Source organism: Oryctolagus cuniculus, chromosome 4 (assembly GCF_964237555.1).
Source record: "Oryctolagus cuniculus chromosome 4, mOryCun1.1, whole genome shotgun sequence".
In the NCBI taxonomy this organism is placed as follows: Eukaryota; Metazoa; Chordata; class Mammalia; order Lagomorpha; family Leporidae; genus Oryctolagus; species Oryctolagus cuniculus.
Window position 1 is genome coordinate 107,520,292 of NC_091435.1, and position 21,346 is coordinate 107,541,637.

Here is a 21,346-nt window from a genome sequence, read left to right on the forward strand (position 1 = left end):
AGGAAAGTGTCGGTGCTGTGTGCAGCAGGTTAAGCCCTGGCCTGCAGCACTGCCATCCCATATGGGTGCTGGTTCCAGTCCTGGCTGTTTCTTCAGAAATCATCCTCACACACAGATCCAGAAATATGAATAATCTTCAAAAAGTTCCTGAGAAAATGTATATTATGAATAAACTATGGATCAATTTCTGATAATAAAATATGGATCAATTTCTGATCCAACTCCCTGCTCATGTGCTTGGGAAAGCAGCAGAAGATGGCCCAAATATCTGGGACCCTGCCATCCACGTGGGAGATCCAAAGAAGCTCATGGCTCCTGGCTTTGGACTGGCCCAGCTCCAGTCATTGTGGCCATTCAGGGAATAAACCAGTGGATGGAAGACTTCCTGTCTCTCCTTCTCTCTCCTATAACTTGCCTTTCAAATAAATAAATAAATCTTATAAAAATAAAAAAACAAAAGAAAACCAAGACAGCTGATAAAACATTATGAGGGGCTTCAAAATATTTGTGGAAAAATTGAATTGGAAGAAGTTTATTTTGGTGCAAAAGGTTTTTTGTTTTTTGGTTTTTTTTTTTTTTTAGAATTATTTTATTTATTTGAAAGTCAAAGCTACACACAGAGAGAAAGAGAGGCAGAGAGAGAGAGGTCTTCCATTCCACTGGTTCACTCCCCAAATGACCACAATGGCTAGAGATAAGCTGATCCGAAGCCAGGAGCCAGGAGCTTCTTCCAGGTCTCCCACATGGATGCAGGGGCCCAAGGACTTGGGCCATCTTCCATTGCTTTCCCAGGCCTTAGCAGTGAGCTGGATCAGAAGAGGAGCAGCTGGGACTCAAACCTGTGCTCAAATGGGATGCTGGTGCTGCAGGCTGGGGCTTTAACCCGCTGCGCCACAGCTCTGGCCCCGGTGCTAAAGTTTTTTTTTTAAATCCATGCATAGTTTATTCATAATATACATTTTCTCAGGAACTTTTTGAAGATTATTCATATTTCTGGATCTGTGTGTGAGGATGATTTCTGAAGAAACTGGCATTTGAATTAGTGAGTGAGGGAGATCTGCCCTCACACACTGTAGAAGGGCACCATCCAATCTACTGAGGGCCCGTGTAGAATAAGAAGGTGGAAGAAAGGCAATTTTTTTTCCTCCTCTGGACCTGGGTTGTTGTTCTCCTGCCCTGAGACACCAGAACTCTAAGTATTTCTGCCTTTGAATTCTAGGACTGAACAGCAGTGACTCCCCAGTGCTTTGGTCCATGTATGAGTTTGCATGTTGAATTGTCCCCATGGGCCGATGTGAAAGACACTTGGTCCCCAGGTTGGACCCCTGGGAGGTGTGGAATCATCAGGAGGTGGAGTCTAAAGAGGTCACTGAGGGCATGCCACGGGGAGGTAGCTGTATGCGACCTCTATGTTTCCATGAGATGGTTGTTAATGGAAGCCCGAGTTGGGACTCATCCACTTTCTCTGCTTCCTGGGCCACCACATGCTCCTTTCTCCATATGTGCTCTGCCATCAGCCATGAGGCCTTCAGTGAAGCCTGAATCACATACTGTTTGGGCTTTCGACCTCCAAAACAGTGAATAAAGAAACCTCTTTTTCCTTCATCAGGTCTCAGGTATTTTGTTGTAAAAAAGAAGAGCTGACTAATACCCTGAGTTCCTCAGGCATTTAGCTTCACATTAAGATCTACCCTTCTGGTTCTCTGGTTCTCAAGCCTTCAGACTTGGACTGAGCTGGACTCCCAGCTTCCCTGGATATCCACCTTTCAGAGGGCTTGTGTAGGACTTCTCAGCCTCCTTAATCCCATGAGCCAACTCCTATAGTATATCCCCTCTCATGTATCTATCAATTGATCAGTTGATTTAGGATAGATTGATGTCTATCTCCTCTTGGTTCTGTCTCTCTGGAGAAACCTGGCTAATACAGTTATACTTGAAAATAGTAAGGTAAATGTAACATATTGTGATGTTATGTAAGTTTGAATGTATTCAAGTCCTTGATACATAGTTTCATACATGTGAACCATGAAAATATATCTGGTTCTTGAAAGGGCAACATAAAACAGAAAAGCCACTTTATATCAAAAACTATGAAATCATTTTCCCAGGGATTACCTAGTCTTAAAAATGTTATCCATAGTTGGTTGTATCAGTCTGAAAATCTGGGGGAAAGATGGAGATAGAGAAAAGATATTTAACCAGAGCTCTACTTTAAAAGTAGCTTTTTAATCAGGCAACCATTCAATGACCTTCCTGAAACAAGATTTTATTTCACTGAAATAAAATCATCTTAGTATTTTCAGAAATAGTGAAACTTTTACTTTAAAAGTTTGGTTCAGAACACAAATACCAATAACACAATTCTCTTTCCAGCTATATAGTCTCCATATTTACCCAAAATTTGGTCATTTAAGTTGGCTGTATAATACACTGCTAGTTGATCAGATAGCAGTTATAGAAGGTGCTTAGATGACAAGCTGCAAGGCCCAAACACATTACGTGATGAATTTTATAAAATACTGTCACTCAGAGGAAGAGACATTTAAGCAGCTACCAACAGCATGAACAGTAGGGGCAGAGTGCCAACTGGAGAGAACATCTTGGAAACACGTCCATGAACGGGGCAGGGGTAGAGGGTGGGGGGACGTGAAGGCGGAGGAGGTTTAGCACAGTGCTTAACAGCTGCTTGGGATGCCTGCTTCCCGTATCAGAGCACCTAGGTTGAGTCTCAGTTACTCTAATTCCATCTTAGCTTCCTACCCAGCAGTCCTTGGGTGCCTGACACCCACATGGGAGACCCAGATTATGCCCTTGGCTCCTAGCTTCAGCCTGACCCAGCCTGGGCTGCTGTGGACATTTGGCAGGGGTGAACCAGCAGATAGAAGCTTGCTCTCTCATTCTGCCTTTCAAATAAATGCAAACAAATCAATTTTTAAGCTCTGGGGCAGAAAAGCCTTAGCACATAGCTGACAAGGGAAAATAGGCAGTATGGCTGCCCTACCAACACAAGGAGGGAGGGCCCTACATGAGTTACAGAGGTAGACAGAAGTTGATCATGCAGGATTTGTAGACTTGCAAAGGAGGTTTAGTTTATTTGATTATAATATTCAAACTTACCTGATGTTGGCTGGAACCCTGAATGCCCAGTCGCCACTTGCCATAACACAGACCCCGGGAATAGCTATGCAGGTCATTAGTAAGGCTCACAGCTTTCCTAGTCTGACAGACTCAACAAGAACACCAAAAGAACAGTGAAATCGTTTCTAACTCAGTTTCTTGGAGGACCAGAAGTTGTGGGGGAGGGAAAAAAAAAAAAGAAGAATGTATTTGGTTTTGAGCAATAAATACAGTTGGTCAAAGAATTTTAATCTGTATCATTGCAGAGCAGCTTCCATTTTGGGGATACCTGAGCTAAAGCTGTCCAAATACATAGTTTATAAAGAAAAATCGAAATGCCTGGTGCGAGCCAAGTGATGGACGCGAGACTGGACGCGGCGCCAATGCGGAAAGCACGTGGGAGGCTTTAGCCGCCTCTCCGCCAGGTACACCATCACCAAGCGGCCCAGCAAGCTGGTAGCGCAATGCTGTGCAGGTCCCCCCACAGCATCAGGCGCAGGCCAGGCTCCAAGAGCTCCTGAAATGCCGGCAACCCCCGCGGGCTCAGCACTCAGCACTCAGCACAGCAGTGGGACCTCGGCCCCTGTCGAGTTTGAAGCTCAGGCCTGTGTTCAAGAGCGTGAATGGCCAGCAGCCCCCTGCTACATCCCCCATCCCTGCAGGGGACCCGGGAGACCTACACACTGGCCTAGAAGGAGAACGTCGGCTTGGTGTCCAAAGCCTAGCAGCGGGTGGAGCAGCACCTGGGTTGTGGCCTCATGGGGCCTGTGCGGTAATGTGGAGAGGAGCCACCAGTCCCTGGTCGCACAAGATTGTTGACCTGGCTGAGTAGGCACTCCAGTTTCTGGCTGGAATATTCAACTGGTCCTAGTGGCTTCTTGAGAAGCACTGGCTCCGTGGACTCTGTGCCACCAGAGGACATGGGTGCCCTGTCCATCCCTGTGGCTTGGCCACGTGCCAGCCATGCCTCGAGTGACAGCATTTGGACTTTTGTGCCTGCTGTACTTTGATCCAGCTGTTCTGAGCTGTCAGGGGGAGGGGCTGAACCCGTCTGACTTCAGTCCTGTCCATTGTGCACGGAGACAATCGCTGGAGCTGGCAGGAGAAGCTCCAGGCTGACAGCTTTAAGAAAGTGCAAAAAGAAAACAAACGACCAAAAGAAAAATGAAAAATTGACTTCACATGGTATTTTTTTTTACTAACAAATCTTCTATTTTTTATTATTGTTAATATTCCTGTGTTATTTTACAACACGTGTTTGTGTGTGTGTGTGTGTGCCATAGGTTATTTGGATGATGCTAGGCTTTTGTTACTATAAAGCAGACAGCCACAAGCTATGTGTTACACAGACCATGCTCCAAGCTGCACCATACTCTTCTGTCAGCCAGAAATCTGAACAGTACAATTTTTTTTTCAATAAATCTGAAGGGTTTTCTTAATTTAAAATTATTTTTATCTGAAACTCAGTTACAGATTGAGAGGGAGAGAGAGAGAAAGATATCTTCCACTCAGTGGTTCATTCCCCAGATGGCTGCAACTGCCAGGGTTGGGCCAGGCTGAAGCCAGGAGGTTTTCTGGGTCTCCCATGTGCATAGAGGGGCCCAAGTTCTTGGGCCATCCTCTGCTGCTTTTCCCAGGCTATTAACAGGGAGCTGGACTGTAAGTTGAGTAGTTGCCAAATCCCAGGTAGCAGCTCTACTTGCTATGCCAGCCCAGAAGGCATTCTTTAGAGTTAAAAACACACACACTCACACAAATTACTTGCATGGAGCCACTCATCATTTACAATATATAGGAAAGCATATGTGCACCTCAACCCTCACTCTACCTCTTTTCCCTCTATCCCGAATTAGTTGTAAAGTTATTTGTCAATAAAAAAAAATGAAAACCTGAGCTTCAGAGAATGAGCAAAGGGGACATCACCTTCTTTGAATAATGTAAGAAGACCTAGGGATCATGTACAGTGCTACAATGGGGGAAAGGGTAGAATGCCCTGCTAAAATGCTGCCTTTTTTCCATTAACTCTTGGTATTGTAATGGATTGAATAGTGCTGTCTCCACTCCCATTCATTTTCTTCCCAGAACCTCAGAATATGACCTTATTCAGAAATAGGGTAATTGCAGATGTGATGAATTAAGATAAAGTCATACTAGAGTAGGGTGAGCCCTTAATCCATTATGACTGACATCCCTATAAGACAAGAGGAGATACAAAAGATTGATTCTTCATGCCACTGCATCACCTGCTGCAAGTCCTTGCAAATATCACCCCTGTCTTGGACACCTTAGAACTAACATTTTCTTCTGCTTCTCCTGCTCTCTCCCTGTCAATATACCCTCTACACAGTTACCAGAGCAACCTAATACGAACCTTTCAGTGCCTCCAGACTGCCTGCGGGATAATGTTCAACTTCTTTGGCATGATGCAAGGCCCTGCTTCATGTGATCTCTGCCCAAGCCTTCAGGTTAAAATCTCATCACTCTCTACTCCTGGCAGCTGATGCTCCAGAAATGTGGGACTACTGATCTACCGCTCTGCTTGCACCGCACTCCGGAGCTGTTGTCCAGGCTCTTCTGTGGGCTTGCGATGGTCTTACCAGGGTCTGCCTGCATGCTCCTCTTCAGCCTGCAGAGCCTGCTCAGTCACCACTTTCATTGTGAATCTTCTTATTCTCACTCTCCCAGAACAAAACTAGCCCTGACCTCCTCTGCACCACACCTCCGAACTTTGTACATATTTGAAATAACCCTTTTCTGTCCAAAAAAAGTGGACACTTTTGGCAGGTAAAGAAGCTATACCTTCATCATAACGGGGCCTACCACAGTACCTTACAGGCAGCAGGACTCAGTAGATGTTGGACGAAAATTCTTTTTGTCTTAGATGGGGAAGTCACGTCACGTGGTACAGTATATGATATTTGGGGTAAATTTGAATTTAAATTTTAAAGAAATTTTACTTATTTGAAAGGCAAAGAAACAAGGAGGGAAGGAAGGAGGGAGAGAGAGACAGAGAAAGAGATGTTTCCTGGTCACAGATTCACGTCCCAAATGCCCAAAACAGCTAGGGCTGGGCTAGGCCTGAGTCAGGAGCCTAGAACTCAATCTTTTTGGTAATGACTCAGCTACTTGAGCCATTATCTACTGCCTCCCAGGGTATGCCTCAGCAGGAAGTTGGAATCAGGAGAGGAGGCAGCACTTGAACCCACGCACTTTTTTATTAATGTAGGAGTCACAAGCAGTATCTCAACTGCATCAAACCACTGCCCTGGGTGCCTTTTTTTTTTTTTTTTAAGAATAAATAAATAAATAAATATTTTGCTAAGTAGTGGTTTTGTTGTGTCATATACTTAAGAGATATTAATAAAAATTGAAGCAATCATGTAAAAGAAAAATCAATTGCTTAACTCAAACCATACCATATGGGCTTAGGAGCAGGACCAGGGCATTTTACTGACTGCTCTCTTTTGTTCACTCATCTTCACTCTCTCTACTCGCCTCTCTCTGTTGGCTCTGCATTTCAAATAAATAAATAACCTTTCAAAAGTCTTTTAAATTCTAATTACTATATTAAGATGCATTTTTACATATGCCAGGTGTTTTAAGACCTTACCTATTTCCATGAAGCAGTTATCCCAAATGTTTTCTTTCTGATTTCTGGTTGTAATTCTGCTAGGGAACTTTCCTCTCCCTCAGCCCATACTCCTCTCTCCCCAGTCTTTAACAAGAATCCTGTTTTGAATGCCCTTTCCGCTACCATTGGCCCACTGGAAGAGGTTTCATTCAGCTAGCGTCCACCAAGTCTTACCACTGTAAAGTAAGTTTTTTTTTTTTCACTTTGTAACAATAATTAGAGGTCATTTGATGAGGAATGAAAATCCCTTGTCAAGCTTTTACCCACTCGTTTTAGCATTTATTTACGATTTTCTGTGGTTAATAGTTGACATTCCATTGTAAGAAAAGCCTTCCCTCTTTCCCTATTTGTTTGTTCATTTATCTTAGTACAGATTCCTGGACTTTCAATGGTTTGTAGCCTATTATGATAGTTTGTTTTGATGCTAAAATTATGCCAGTTTTAGCCACCAGGAGCTCTTTCAAGCTGCCACCTGTTCCATGATGTTTTGAGTACTTCCTTATCTTCCGGCAGGCCGGGCTTATCTTGTAAAGCCACGTGCCCCCGCCTTAGAATCCGCCTTTCCTCCAGGGAGCTGTGCCAAAGGGCTGGTTTCCTGCTACGAGGAGGGAAAGGGATTTGGAAACCAAGACTTGGGTGCTAAGTGTACCGCATGAGAGTCGTTGTTGGAGCTACAGGGATTTTCCCTTCTTTCAACTTCTCAGCTGGATATTATACTACCTGGCAAGTCTGGCTCTGGAAGACTTAATGCCTATCTTAATACCATCTCCACTTTGAGTGAAAGAACCCCCGTGCCTTGCACGGAGACTCAACCCACTGGAACAATTTCGGGTCTGGGGGTTGGAGAACCTCCGGGAAGAAGCCGCTGGCCACAGGCATGCAATGCAAGCCGCTGTCCTGCAGGGCCCGCTGCGCCACGCGCCGCGCCGCGCCAGCGCCTGCTCCAACCTGGGGTGCCTGGAACACTTGGCAAGGACACACGCGAGGGGCACGTCAGCGCTCCGACTTCCTCCCGACGCCACCCGCGATTGGCTACTGGGCGTATAAGAAACAAGCCAAGGAGCCGCTGCCTCTGGCAGAAACTTGCCGGAGGTCTCTGGGTGGCGTCGCCCCTTCCCCCTGGGTGCACCGGCGGGCCTGCGGAGCCGGGGGAGGATGAGGTCGTCCTGCGTGCTGCTCGCCGCCCTGGTGGCGCTGGCCGCCTACTACGTCTACATCCCGCTGCCCGGCGCCGTGTCCGACCCCTGGAAGCTGATGCTGCTGGACGCGACTTTCCGGGGCGCACAGCAAGTGGTGAGGCGCAGCGGCGCGCTGCTTCGCTCCGGGTCCTCTCGCGCGGTCTCCCGAAGGGAGCAGCGTTCCGACCTCGATCCGCGGGAACGCAAGGTCTCCCGAACGCGGCGGGGCGGTCGCACGCTCAGATGCTTCTGCCAGGCTTGTACGGGAGGTCGCAGTCGCCCCCTCTCTGGCAGCGGGCTAGGTCCGTGTCTCGCCTACGACTGTGCCCGGGGAAGTGAAGTCCTAGGATAGAATTTGGCAACGGGGTTAATCTTTCTCCTGCCATAACTAGCCCCCTCTCTCTCGGCTTGCAACATCGAAAAGCGAATCCATCTTTGAGCCTTTTCCAAGTCTCCCCTCCCCCGTGTTCGTTCTCCGGTAGGGGCCGGCAGAGAGTGAGTTAAATGCATAAGGTTCTGATTCCGGGGAAGGCAGCCACTTAGAAGCCACGGGCGCGGGCGGGCCGGCCCCCACGGCCCTGGGCTCGCGGCGCTCCTTCCCGAGGGCAGCAGGCAGGGCCCTCGGGGCGCTGAAGGGGCCGCACGGATCTCCCAGTTCGTCTCCGGCGCAGCTCCAGGCAGGAGGCCGGGAGGCTGGGGTGGCGGTTAAGGTGCGGCGGCGGCTCGGCTTTGCTGGATGTGTGTTTTCTGTTTGCCCGGCCTCTCTTTACGTCCTTGACTGTCAAGGAGATAACCTTTTCCTGAACCTTAGCCTGGAAGGATCCCATTTCTCCCTATTGTAACACGGGTGTGCGGTTCTCCCCACCCCTGGGACAGGAAAATCTGTTTCAGGCTTGTTCCACTGCAAGAGGCACTATTTTTAGTGTCAGAGAATCTAAAATGTAAATTACAGTCTGCAGCCAGGGCTGAGCCGTCCCATTGGACAGCATTTCTAAGCGGCCTGCTCTAACCTCAATAACCCACCTCCAAAACCAGCCTTTCTCCTCCTTCCCCCAACCTTTGTAAAGTCTTTCCTTCAGGAATGACAGCTGGAGAAAGAGGGAGAAAAACCGTGATTTTCTTAGAGGGTTTCTATTCCTTGTCCCTGTCCTCCTTGATTATGTGTAGGATTACATGGTGTAGGGGCTTACGTTCACACACACCCCTCCTGGGACACTGTAGCGTGTTTACAGTTTGGATTTGCTTTTCCTGAACCCAGCTTCTTTCTCCACCTCCAAGGTTGCTTTTGTCCCTGAGGACAAGTCTTGAAGCTGGAGACCCCCATCTTCCCTCCTGCTTACTGTGATGTTAACTACAATGGTGGGGCAATGATCAGCCCTTCCACAGGAAGTCCCGCCTTCCGATTCTGTGCCCCCCTCCCCCAGGCGGTTATGTAATTTGGAAGGATCACTCTGCAAAGATTCTGGAGAACAGTATTTGAGCAGTTGGGTGGGAGGGCTGTCTACAGTATGAGGGCACTTCAAAGAGTTTGTGGAAAAATAGAATTAAGAGTTCATTTTGATGCAAAAATTGATATCCATGCATGGCTTTTTTCCCCATGGTATTCATTTTCCAGGAATTTTTTGAATAATTCTAGTTAACTTGAAACTAAAGAAAGCAAGAAAAACTTATCAGGCCGCTGTGTTGGCTGCAGAGATTATTCTTAGTTCTCTCCCCAAGAAGTCTCCCCTGTGTAAGTAATTTGGGAAACACCAAGTTTGGGGAGAGCCTTTCTTCTCAGCTCAGCCACCCAGTCCTCAAGGGCAAGGCCCTGTTGGGTGCTCCACGGGGTAGAGGTGTGTGCAGATGGTGATGTGTGGGACAGATGAGGGAACAGATGTCCCATCCACCCCCACCCCCACCGGCTTAGCAGAGAAGTGGTGCCTGTCGCTTCCCTTCTGAATTTCGAAGCATCACAAACGACATGAAAGTGTGTTCCAGCTGGGAAAGCACTGGAGCACTGTCACTTCACATTCTCCTAAGTCCTCCCTGTGAGATAGGGCAGGTGACTCCATAAGCCTGCGGTGAAGTTTAGTGATGTAGTTAGGTGTTTTCATTCTAAAAGTTTGTCCCCATGTCGTGTGGATTGTGGGGAATGGAAATGGAAGGAGATTTATAACAGTGGCACCTAGAGAGCTACTCCATAAAACTTTTTAGCCAAATAATTGTAGTTTGAATCAGATGGCTCATTTCCAAAAACAGTTGAAGCTAGTTGAGAGATTAGTGTTGTTTGCTTCCTAGCACAGCAGTACCTACCTAGCATCAAGCAATTCAAGTGCTACATTATTAGTGGTGTCTTTGGCAAATGCCTCCCCATATCCCTCCTTATCTCCTCTGTCTTGTGCAGGGAGTCAGAATTTTGGGGTTATGTGCATTGTACTTTGCTTCCACAGTCATCTAGTATTTTGTTTTTTAAAGATTTATTTATTTATTTGAAAGAATTACAGAGAAGGAGAGGCAGAAGTAGAGGGAGAGAAAGTCAGATCTTCTATGCACTGGTTCACTCCCCAAATTATCGCCACAGCCCAGGCCGGGCCAGGCTGAAGCCAGGAGCCAGGAGCTTCATCCAGGTCTTCCATGTGGGTACAGGGGCCCAAAGACTTGGGCCATCTTCTTCTGCCTTCCCAGGCGCATTAGCAGGGAGCTGGATCGGAAGTAGAGCAGCTGGATTCGAACTGGCACCCAGATAGTATGCTGCACTACAGGCACTACTTAACCCGCTCCACCACAGCGCCCGGCCTGGTTCCTCTAGTATTACCTAAGAAGAAGCTGCTTAGACTCTCTAACTTGATGGCGCCAGTGCTATTGGGTAGGTTAAGTCTCTCTGTGTTTCTTTCAAATAAATAAATCGTAAAAAAAAAAAAAAAAAAAAAAAAAAATCCTGATGCCCCAGTCATACCTTAATACCATATTTATTCCAAATCCCTGGGATGTGAGTATTTTTAGCAGTGTTCCTAGGAAATCGCCTCAGGTGATTGCAATTGCAGCAAAACACGAGAACCATGGATCTATGAAATAAATAAAATGCCTTGCTGTTGTGGATGATATATTGTCCTTGAATTGCTCAAGTTGTATTGCATACATGTTCCTGGGAATAAGCCCTTTTACATTAGCATGGATTAGTTTCTCAGATTAGTTGGTTGATACTGTGGCTCTGAGAGTCTAAGGGGATAAAAGAGTAGCCTGGCAGATTTCAGCGGTGCAGCAGTGGGCAAGCCTAGGAAGGGGCAGGGGATCAGTTTAGCTATGACTGACAGCAGGAGACTAGAGGGCTAATTGGGAAGTTCTGAGGACTGTTTTCAAAATGCTATTCAAATGAAGATTTAAAAAAAAATCAAAGGCAATTCTAGCACAGCAGAAGACACTGACAAGTGTACAGTGCTGAGCGAATGTACTTTGGAACCACTTTAGTTGAGGACAGCTTGGCAACAGCCCTGGGAAGCTTTAAACCCAGCAATCCCTCTGGAGAGAATTTTTTGGTAAGAGATGCTGGCTCTAAGCAAACCTGTGGCTGTAAAAAAGGGAGCATTTTACAGGATTCAAGGCCTCGTTCAGCTCATCCGAAAGCACTGTGAGGAATCACTCACCAACCTCTTCTGTTCTCTCTCTCTCTCTCTCTGATTCTTTTTCTTGCAGCATTGTTTGAAAAAATGAAAATGGATATAGAGAACAAGCAGGAAGATAATTTTTTTATTTTTAAAAAGATTTTATTTATTTATTTGAGAGGTAGAGTTATAGACAGAGAGAGGGAGAGACAGAGAGAAAGGTCTTCCATTTGCTGGTTCACTCTCCAAATGCAATGGCCGTAGCTGGGCCAATCCAAAACCAGGAGCCAGGAACTTCTTCCGGGTCTCCCATGCGGGTGCAGGGGCCCAAGGAGTTGGGCCATCTTCTACTGCTTTCCCAGGCCATAGCAGAGAGCTGGGTCAGAAGAGGAGCAGCTGGGACTAGAACCAGGCCCTTTGGGATGCCAGCACTGCAGGCAGAGGATTAACCTACTGAGCCATAGCACCAGCCCCGATAATTCCAAATATAATGATTTTCCTTCCAGGTCACAAGGAATCTTACCTTTATTTTAATATCTGTATATTGCCACAGTAAACGTGAAGTCAGAAGAAAGTATTTTAAAACTTTTTCTGGGAGCCCAAAAATAAGTTTCCTTCTTCTAATGTGGAATTGATGTGCTTATGCATATCAATATGATGTACATTTTGGTAGTTAAATTTCCTCTAAAAATTTATTGCAGGGGCCAGGTTGTGGTGGAGTAAGTTAAGTCTCCGCCTGCAGCCATGCCATCTCATATTGGTGCTGGTCTGAGTCCCAGCTGCTCCACTTCCAATCCAGCTCCCTGCTAATGGCCTGGGAAAGCAGTGGAGGATGACCCAAGTGCTTGGGCCCCTGCACCCACATGAGAGACCCGGAAGAAGCTCTTGGCATCTGGCTTCAGATCAGCCCAGCTCCAGCCATTGTGGCCATTTGGGAAGTGAACCAGTGGATGGAAGACCTCTGTAACTCTGCCTCTCAAATAAATAAATAAATCTTTAAAAAAAAAACCACACAATTAAAAAAAATCTATCACGGACCCCTGGTTTAGTTATCACAGTGCTCTTGCTCAGTTACTTAGAACTGAAACAGATTGAAAACCTACCATGTGAGTGTTTGGGGAGACTCTAAAAGGACCCAAAAGAGTATAACCTACTAGGCTGGAAGACATGTTAATACAAAGCTATGAGAAACCTAGGAGCCCAGAGCAGGTGTGTAGCCCTGATTCTCAGCCGCCTGCATCCCACATTCAAGTGCCTGTGTTCAGTTCCTGGCTCTGGCTCCTGACTGCAGCTTCCACCAGCCAGTGCAGACCGTGGGAAGCGATGGTGAAGGCTGAACTGATTGAGTCTCTGCCACCCACGTGGCAGAACGGGGGCTCCTGGCTCTGTCCTCTGGCCTTTGAGAAGTGAACCAGCAGATCGGGAGCTGTCGCTGTCTCTCTGCTTTTCAAACCAGAAAAGCCTAGGAGTCTGTGGGTACCTTCGAAGAGCTGCCCATTCCAAACGCCATAGAAAGGAGAAGCTCTATCTGAGCGATCACGGTCATAATGGTAGCTAAGGGAGTTCAGGGCAGTGTCTGACTTGTTTTGTCTTGATCTTTTTCTTACTTGCTAGTACCTACATGATAAACATTTTCAATGCCATAAAGTAAAAGAGAGGTAGCTACAGTGGGCATTTCTGCAGAAGGTTCCCCTATGGTTTATGGGTGAATATTTTTTTACCAGCTGTGCAAGGTTGTTCATCCTATGAAAAGTCCCCAGACTTGTTGGGATTTAATGTGACCTCACCTGAATTTTTGTGCATGATGTGCTTTTGGGTTGTGTGGGTGTGGTTTAAGTGACAGCTCAGCTGAAAACCCTGTAGAACACCAACATGCTAAGCTTTTTGAGAATATCAACTGGAACATTTACTAATGTCAGGTAAAATTAACTTTTCAAACATTAATAAATATTGAATTTTGTCTACCACCTTCTAGAATTGTAACAATGTATATTTTTTCATGTGAGTTGGAAATTTTGGCAGTCACAATACTTTTTGGCTCGTTTGATGGGATTTTCGTTAAAAACAAGGCAGCAGTAGTGTTTCATCAGTATTAGTTTGGAAAGGGGAGCAGTCTGTTGGTCTCTGCAGATTGCATCTATGAAACACTAACGTCAGATTGATTCAACTGCCAGATGAGTAAGATTTTCCTAATTTATAGTTTTCCTTGTTTCGCTAGCACTTCTACAGATGCAGCCCTGAGCACAGAAATACCACTGTCATCAATTATCTTAATAGGACATCTATTTCTAACATCTTGAGCTTGATCAGAAAACATTTCTGTGAAATGTGAAAGTGCAGTTAGTTACTCTTAAATCTTCTTTGTATATACAGTTACTTTAATTTGTATTTGAAGGCAGAGAGAGAGAGAGAGAGAGAGAGAGAGAGAGCGACATATCTCCAGGCTACTAGCTCATTCCCCAAATGCCCATAACAGCCAAATCTGGGCTAGTTGGAAGCCAGAGCCAGGAATTCAATCAAGGTCTCCCTTAGGGGTGAAGGTACCTAACTACGTGAGCCGTCACCTGCTGCTTCCCAGGGCACGTTAGCAGGAAGCTAGAATCAGGAGCAGAGCTAGGATTTGAACTCAGGCCCATCTTAAGGGATCTTAGCTGCTATGCCAAACACTTTCCCCCAATTCTTTTAAAATAGCAGATACTGATTTTTACTTTGCAATGAAACTGTATAAGAAGTGTCATTTCCTTTCTCCTTCATTTTATGCTTACAAAGAATGAGGAAATGTAATTGAATTTCCAAGTGATAAACTTGGTTGTATTCCCTGCCTAATCTAGGATATGTCACTGTGAAATTTTAACAATCTATCTTTCAGTGTTTTCAAAGTAAAGTTAAAATCCTACCATCTGGAAGTTACCACCTATTAATTAAATATTAACAGAACACAAATACTGGGAGCTGGCAAAAGAGAATTGAATAAGATAAATGTATAATATGAGGAGCTTACATTTGAGTGAGGGGCATCAAATTCCGATAGTGACATAGTGTGCCCCTGAATGATGGAAGAAGGGTTATGAGACAGGCATTTATGGATTGCTATAAGAGCCTTGAAAAGTAGACTTGTGCATTGGGGAGTGGTTGTTTCACATTGGTATCTGATCTCTCATGGTTGAATGTTTACAGTGAAAATAACATCAGTCAAGTGAGTAGTGAGCATTTACTCTGTCAGATACTGTGCTATTTGTCTGCAGTTCATTAAGTCCCTACTTTAATACTAACAGGCACTGTTTTTTAGTGTGAAGTTTATCTTATTTGAAAGGCAGAGAGAGAGACATAGATATCATATCTTCCATCTGCTGGTTCACTCTCCAAATGCCCACAACAGTCAAGACTGGGCCAGGCTGAAACCAGGGGCCAGTAACTCGATCTAGGTCTCCCACATGATTGGTAGGGACCCCAGACCATAACCTGCTGTCTTCCAGGGAACACATCTGTAGAAAACTGAGCCAGAATTCAAACCCAGCCACTCCAATATGAAACGTAGGCCTCCACGTGGCTACTTAACTGCTGTGCCAAACACCTGCCCTTGGCACATGTTCTTATTTTTCCTTATGCGACGAAGGAGAAAATTGAAATGTAAAGAAAAGTTTGTAAGAGGTGGAGCCTGATTCAACTCCAATCTGCCTTACTCCTGAGCTTGAAAGCTTAACATTGTGCTAGATTGCCTTTCCATAGTAACCAGCCAAGTGTAGCAGGTTGCGGGGAAGAAAGGGGTGAAAGGGACGCCCCGACAAAGAGCAGCAGCATGAGGGAACTTCCAAAAGCTCATGGAGGGGCCGGTGCTGTGGCACAGTGGGCTAAACCTCTGCCTAGGGTGCCAGCATCCCATATGGGTGCGGTTCCAGTCCCGGCTGCTCCTTTTTTGATCCAGTTCTCTTCCATGGCCTGGGAAAGCAGTAGAAGATGGCACAAGTGCTTGGGCCCCTGCACTCATGTGGGAGACCCGGTGGAACCTCCTGGCTCCTGGCTTCGATTCAACTCAACTCTGACTGCTGCAACCATTTGGGGAGTGAAACAGCCAATGGAAGACCTTTCTTTCAGTCTGTAGCTCTACCTCTCAAAAAAAAAAAAAAAAAAAAAAAAAAAAAAAAAAAAAAAAAAAAAGAGTTCATGGACACTGTAATCAAAAGATAAGCTTATTTTGGTTCAAAAAATGTTTGAAATCCATTCACAGTTTCTTCATAACATGCACCTTGTATTCGTGATGGTTCTATTGGAATAGGCTGGTACAGTTTGGGAAGTAAAAGTGGTTTAGACGGGCAGGGATTTAAAGTTCAAAGATCAGGGAGCAAGGTCAAAAGGAAGTACTGATCAGGTAATGAAGGGCTCTGTGGGTAGGGAAGGAGCACGGGAAGGTTTGTCGTGGGGAGGTCACATGGTTAAATCTGTGTTGAAGGGCAGCCTCCTTGGTAGCCATGAAGAGACCTCAATTTAAGAAAGCAAAAGTGAAGGCAAGAGACCACATAGGAAGCCCGAGTGCAGGTGAGAGCGAGGCCTGGTGCATGCGGCTGGGGGCTGGTTGGGAGGGAGGCTGAGCAGAGCAGCTGCTGAGGAGGGGAAGGAGTCAGCGGGGAGCCGTCAGGGATGACTCTTGGCCCAGACTCTGGAACCCAAGGCCAGTGGAGATGCTGATCCTGACAGGACAAGCGGCAGGCCCAAGGGCGACGACAGACCGTGTGGGAAGAGTCAGTGGGGGGCTGGTCCACGCACAGCAGCCGCACGTAGAGGTCCGGAGCTCAGGACAGGGAGGCTGGGCTGGAGATGTGGACTTGGCGCCGGTGGCAAGTGCGAAGTAGCGGAAGCGGTGGATGCAACTGTGTGTGGGGTGAGAGCTGGCCTGGGGGCTCCTACCAAAGGGAACCCCTGCGGGTGAGAGAGGGTGAGAGGAAGAAGGGACCAGTCCTAAGGGAAATGGGACTATAAGGAACATAATTTTTTACTATGCCGTACATTTAGATAGCCCTTTGGGTTTTGTGAAAGGCTTCACTTATCTCATTTTATTGTGTGGTGAATAACTAACTGGTGGGCATCGCTAGTTCCATTTGTCAGCTGAGGAGGCTTAAGGTTCAGAACAGGTCAGTGACATCCTCAGGATCACGTGGTGAGTTTCACTGGTAAAGCAGGGGCCGCCATGGAATTTCCCGAACTTCTGCTGGCCTGTGCTCACTGCTGGGCTGTGCTGGAAGAATGCTCGGAAGGGTGTCGTTAGTGCATTCTTTGTGTCCTGACCTTTTCTGAGCTCTCACAGTTACTGTACGGCAGCCCTGACCTGTCTTTTTCATGTCATAGAGATGATTAGAGTTCTGTGGTACACCTTGAAAGTATGGGATATAATTTGGGGAGAAACTGTATGGTTTTGAATGGCATAATATACATGATTTATAGAGAGAATTATGCAAATGGTCAGAATGCAAACTCTGATAAATCTTGAAGTTATTAAAAATGGACTTAAGTTGTGATCCCTATAATACACTTAAATATCAGTATCTGGAGCGGCCTCCTATAACCCATTTGTTGTGTACCTGTTGAGAAGCTCCCCTCTCTACAGATTGTCCCTGTTAAAAGTACACATTGTTATGACTATTGTTATTAAACACAGAGGGTCCCATGTTACATATGTCTAGTAGCTATATCATTTGTTATCCAAACCAAGACATTTTCGAGAATGACAGGGGCTGCTTCTAATAACCTTGCTGGGAAAACAGGTTCTTTCTTTTATTTTTAGATTTATTTGTTTGAAAGGCAGAGATACAGAAAGAAAAGGAGAGAGAGAGAGGGAGAGGACTTTTATCTACTGGTTCATTCCCCAAATGGACACCATAGCCAGGGCTGGGCCAGGCCCAAGCCAGGAGCCTGGAACGCCATATGGGTCTCCCACATGAGTGGTAAAGGCCTAAGCATTTGGGCCATCTTCCACTGCTTTCCCAGTCTCCTTAGCAAGGAGCTATATCAGAAGTGGAGTAGGCAGGATGCTGGGGTCATAGAGGCAGCTTAACCTGCTATGCCACAGCACCACTCCCCCAACCCCTCCCTCCTTTCCTCCCTCCATTTCTCTCTCTCTCTCTCTCTCTCTCTCTTTCTCCCTTCTTTTTGGACAACAGTTTCAAACCAGAATTATTCCCAGGCAAACCTGGACTGATGCCTAGGCTACAGTCAGTTGACTTGTAGCCATTCAGCCCAGTCAAGCCAAAGTTGTAGAAGGGTCCCTGTGCCTGAGTCCTGAATGCTGAGCCTCCAGTTCCACTCCCTCATCCCACCCTGGCTGGCGCCCTCGGCCAACCCCAGCGTCACGTGTCTGACACTACCTCTTGTCCTGTCTTCCTTGCATGCCCTCCTACCCTCTTACTTTGGCCAACATCCCACACATCTTTCAACACCAACTCAAAATCATCTTTTCTAGAGACTTCCTCATCCTCTCCTTGAAACGCCAGCCAACCTTCCTTTCCCTCTCTACCCTCTGCTAGCATTTTGTGTTTCCTTTATGGCCATTGTGCTTATTCTCTCATGTGGGTATTTATTGACAGATTCCCATCATAATCGTAAGCTTCCTTGCCTGTCATAATTCCCCTGTTACCATTTTGGGCTTGCATTTTTGTCTTGCTTTGTTTGAAGATCATTTGTGATACAGAAACCAGAGGGAGAATGGGGATCCGTGGTTCTGCTTTCTTGCGGTGTCTGTGCTGCTGCATCTGTCCCCAGGGGCTGACCTAGTGCTCCCATGTGCTTCTGTCTTGGAACTTAGCCAAAGTGGCTTTTTGTTGTCCTTTGCAACTTTTATTTTTGCAAACCTCATGGTTTTTTATGTTTCTAACTTCCTCATAATACTTTTTGTAATGAATTAGGTATCTGTTTCCAGCTAAATATCAGTTGTAATTACAAACCATTTCCTTAAACAATTACTGGCAAATTCCCTCCTTCATTTGATACCATTCTACCTCTTCTACTTCTTCTTGAATGGGATACCTGATGAGTGCCCCTGAGAAATGATGTGACACACTGCCTTCTGAGCTGCCTGTCCCACAATATTACTCTAGGACACAAATGACTTTTTTTTTTTAAGTTTATTTTATTTATTTGAAAGGCAGAATGACACAGAGAGTGGAGAGACAAAGAGATCTTCCATCTACTGGTTTACTCCCCAAATGGCCACAATCACCAGGGCTGGGCCAGGCTGACACCACGAACCTGGAACTCCAACCATGTGTCCCATGTGGGTGGCAAGTTCCTAAGCACTTGGGCCTTCTTCCACTGCCTTCTCAGGCACATTGATAGGAAGCTGGATCAGAAGTGGAGCAGCCAGGGCTCAACCAGGGCTCTGATATGGGATGTCGGCACTGCAGGTGGTGGCTTAACCCACTATACTACAACAGCAGCCTCATAACCTTGAACCTTTTGATCTGTTTTCCTAAAGTGCAAGATGTTTACCACACTGATTTGGGATGCACATTAGTTCTAAGATAGGATCATTTTGTTCCCAAGTTTCAGCCACTTCCATTTCGTAGCATAATTCTTCCTCTTGAGAGGCAGGAGCTGCAGTAACCGCTGCTTCCTTCGCTTTTGTAGTAAGGCAAGTCAGTTCTGCTTTGAGAAGATGATCTGCTTCTAATAGACTGCAGGTCTCTGCATTACGCTGGATCCACGTGCTGAATAGTAGACAATCACCTAGGAAAATAGTAGGATTAATGTCTTCACTTTACAGAAAGGAAATAAGGAAATAAAGGCTCCACAGAGTGAAGCTGTTCACAGACACACAGCTGCTAGTGCGGCTGGCTGTGACCCAGGTCTGCTGGCCCCAGAGCCCTGCCAACGACAGGCGACAGTCTCCCGTCAGGGCCCCTGTGTCCCCCATGCCCACCCCCAACTCTAAACTCATTTGTTCTGGTCCTGTGAGCATGCATCACACCAAGAAAGACTGAGCATGCCATGTATTTACACATTTTAATTCTGGGAGATCTTAATATCATTAAAAAAAAAAAAACCTTTAGGCAAAATAAATTTGATAGCAATCATCTGGGCAAAGACCAAGTGATGATGATGAGTCAGGCAGGCTCAGAACCTCAAGAAGCTCAGAGTTCCACTCTGCAGCATGAACAGTGAGCTGTCATAGACCAAATGGGCAGCAAAGTGGAGAAATTACTTAACTGGCTGCAGCTAGACATGGGCCTTATGTGGGTATGATCCATGGAATGTCCTGTGGTAGAAGTTCGTTAGTGGTTTCTGATTACTTCCACTTAAACTTCATTTTGCTGTTTGCACTGAATTGGGTTTTGCTTTGCTTAGTAGCTCTGAGTCCAGGGACAACCTCAGAATAAGTTTCCTTATTTGCCTTAAGAATGTACAGCACAGGGGCCGGTGCCGTGGCTCACTAGGTTAATCCTCCACCTGCGGCGCCAGCATCCCATATGGGCGCCGGGTTCTAGTCCCCGTTGCTCCTCTTCCAGTCCAGCTCTCTGCTGTGGCCCGGGAGGGCAGTGGAGGATGGCCCAAGTGCTTGGGCGCCTGCACCCACATGGGAGACCAGGAAGAAGCACCTGGCTCCTGGCTTCGGATCAGCTTAGCTCCGGCCGTGGTGGCCATTTGGGAGGTGAACCAACGGAAGGAAGAGCTTTCTTTCTGTCTCTCTCTCTCACTGTGTAACTCCATCTGGCAAATTAAAAAAAAAAAAAAAGAATGTATAACACACATTGCAAAGGGTTCTGTGATTCACTGAGTTTGTGAACTATTGAGTTAAGCAATTAATCAAGAATTTTTTTCTTAACCGAAAGATTTTAGAATTCTTACTACACTCATATCAAGAGAATTTTCACCAAGTCCCACACTTAGTTGACTACAGGTCTCTTATTTTACAAAATATCTCATACAGCTGATAGAGTATTAGCAAATTTTGTGGAACATATCCATTTAAGAGCCCAGACCTGGGGATCAAGGGGACTGACTGAGGTATTCTAACTGTGTGACCTTCCACAGGGTATTTAACCTGTGAGTTTGTTTCCTGATCCAGCAACTAGTTATAATACTTAGCCCATTGACTTACTGTGAAGAGTTCATAAGCTGATGTGTGTGTGTGAGGCTTCATTGCTCATTGTCATCCTCTTTCTCACTCATTAGATAATATGCAAAGCATTGGGAGCAGTACCTGGCACATAAGGAACATTTTCTCGAGATCTAATTTTTGGCAGTTCCCTCCAGTATACTACAATGCACTATTTAAATATGTTGCTTTTTTTTTCTTTTTTTTTTTTTCTTTTTTAGATTTATTTATTTGAAAGGCAGCGTTACAGAGAGAGAATGAGATCACTCCCCAAATGGCCACAACTGCTTGAGTTGGGCCAGACAAACCAGGAGCCTGGAACTCCATCCAGGCCTCTCACTTGGGTGGCAGGAGTTCAAGCACTTGGGCCATCTTCCACTGCTTTCCCAGTTGCATTATCAGGGAGCTGGATTGGAGGTGGGGCAGCCAGGACTCAACCGATGCTTATATAGAATGCCAGGGTCGCAGGTGGCAGCTTAACCCACTGCATCACAATGTTGGCCCAGATTTTCATCCTTATTGTCAATGTGTTACTGCTCTTAGGTCTGTGGACTTCTATATAGGAGATTTTTTTAAAGATTTATTTATTTTATTTGAAAGGCAGAGTTACAGAGAGGCAGAGGCAGAGAGAGAGTTCTTCCATCTGCGGGTTCACTCCCCAAATGGCCACAAGGGCCGGAACTGCACCAATCTGAAGCTAAGGGTCAGGAGCTTCTTCTAGGTCTCCCATGTGAGTGCAGGGGCCCAAGGA

The 21,346-nt window shown here is 46.0% G+C and overlaps 1 protein-coding gene across 2 annotated transcripts in view; it reads left to right on the forward strand.

Annotated features, from left to right (window-relative positions):
* Nucleotides 1-7,326: 7,326 nt before the first annotated feature.
* Nucleotides 7,327-21,346, forward strand: part of NCEH1 (neutral cholesterol ester hydrolase 1) — a 72,398-nt gene continuing 58,378 nt past the window's right edge. Inside the window, exon 1 of one of the 2 annotated variants that reach the window (XM_008266500.4) lies at nt 7,327-8,041. In XM_008266500.4, coding sequence (XP_008264722.2) covers nt 7,904-8,041 — 138 coding nt within the window. In that variant the 5' untranslated portion in view covers nt 7,327-7,903. Of the gene's footprint in view, nt 8,042-8,492; nt 8,637-21,346 lie in introns of those variants that run through there. The other variant, XM_070072510.1, reaches the window with a different exon arrangement.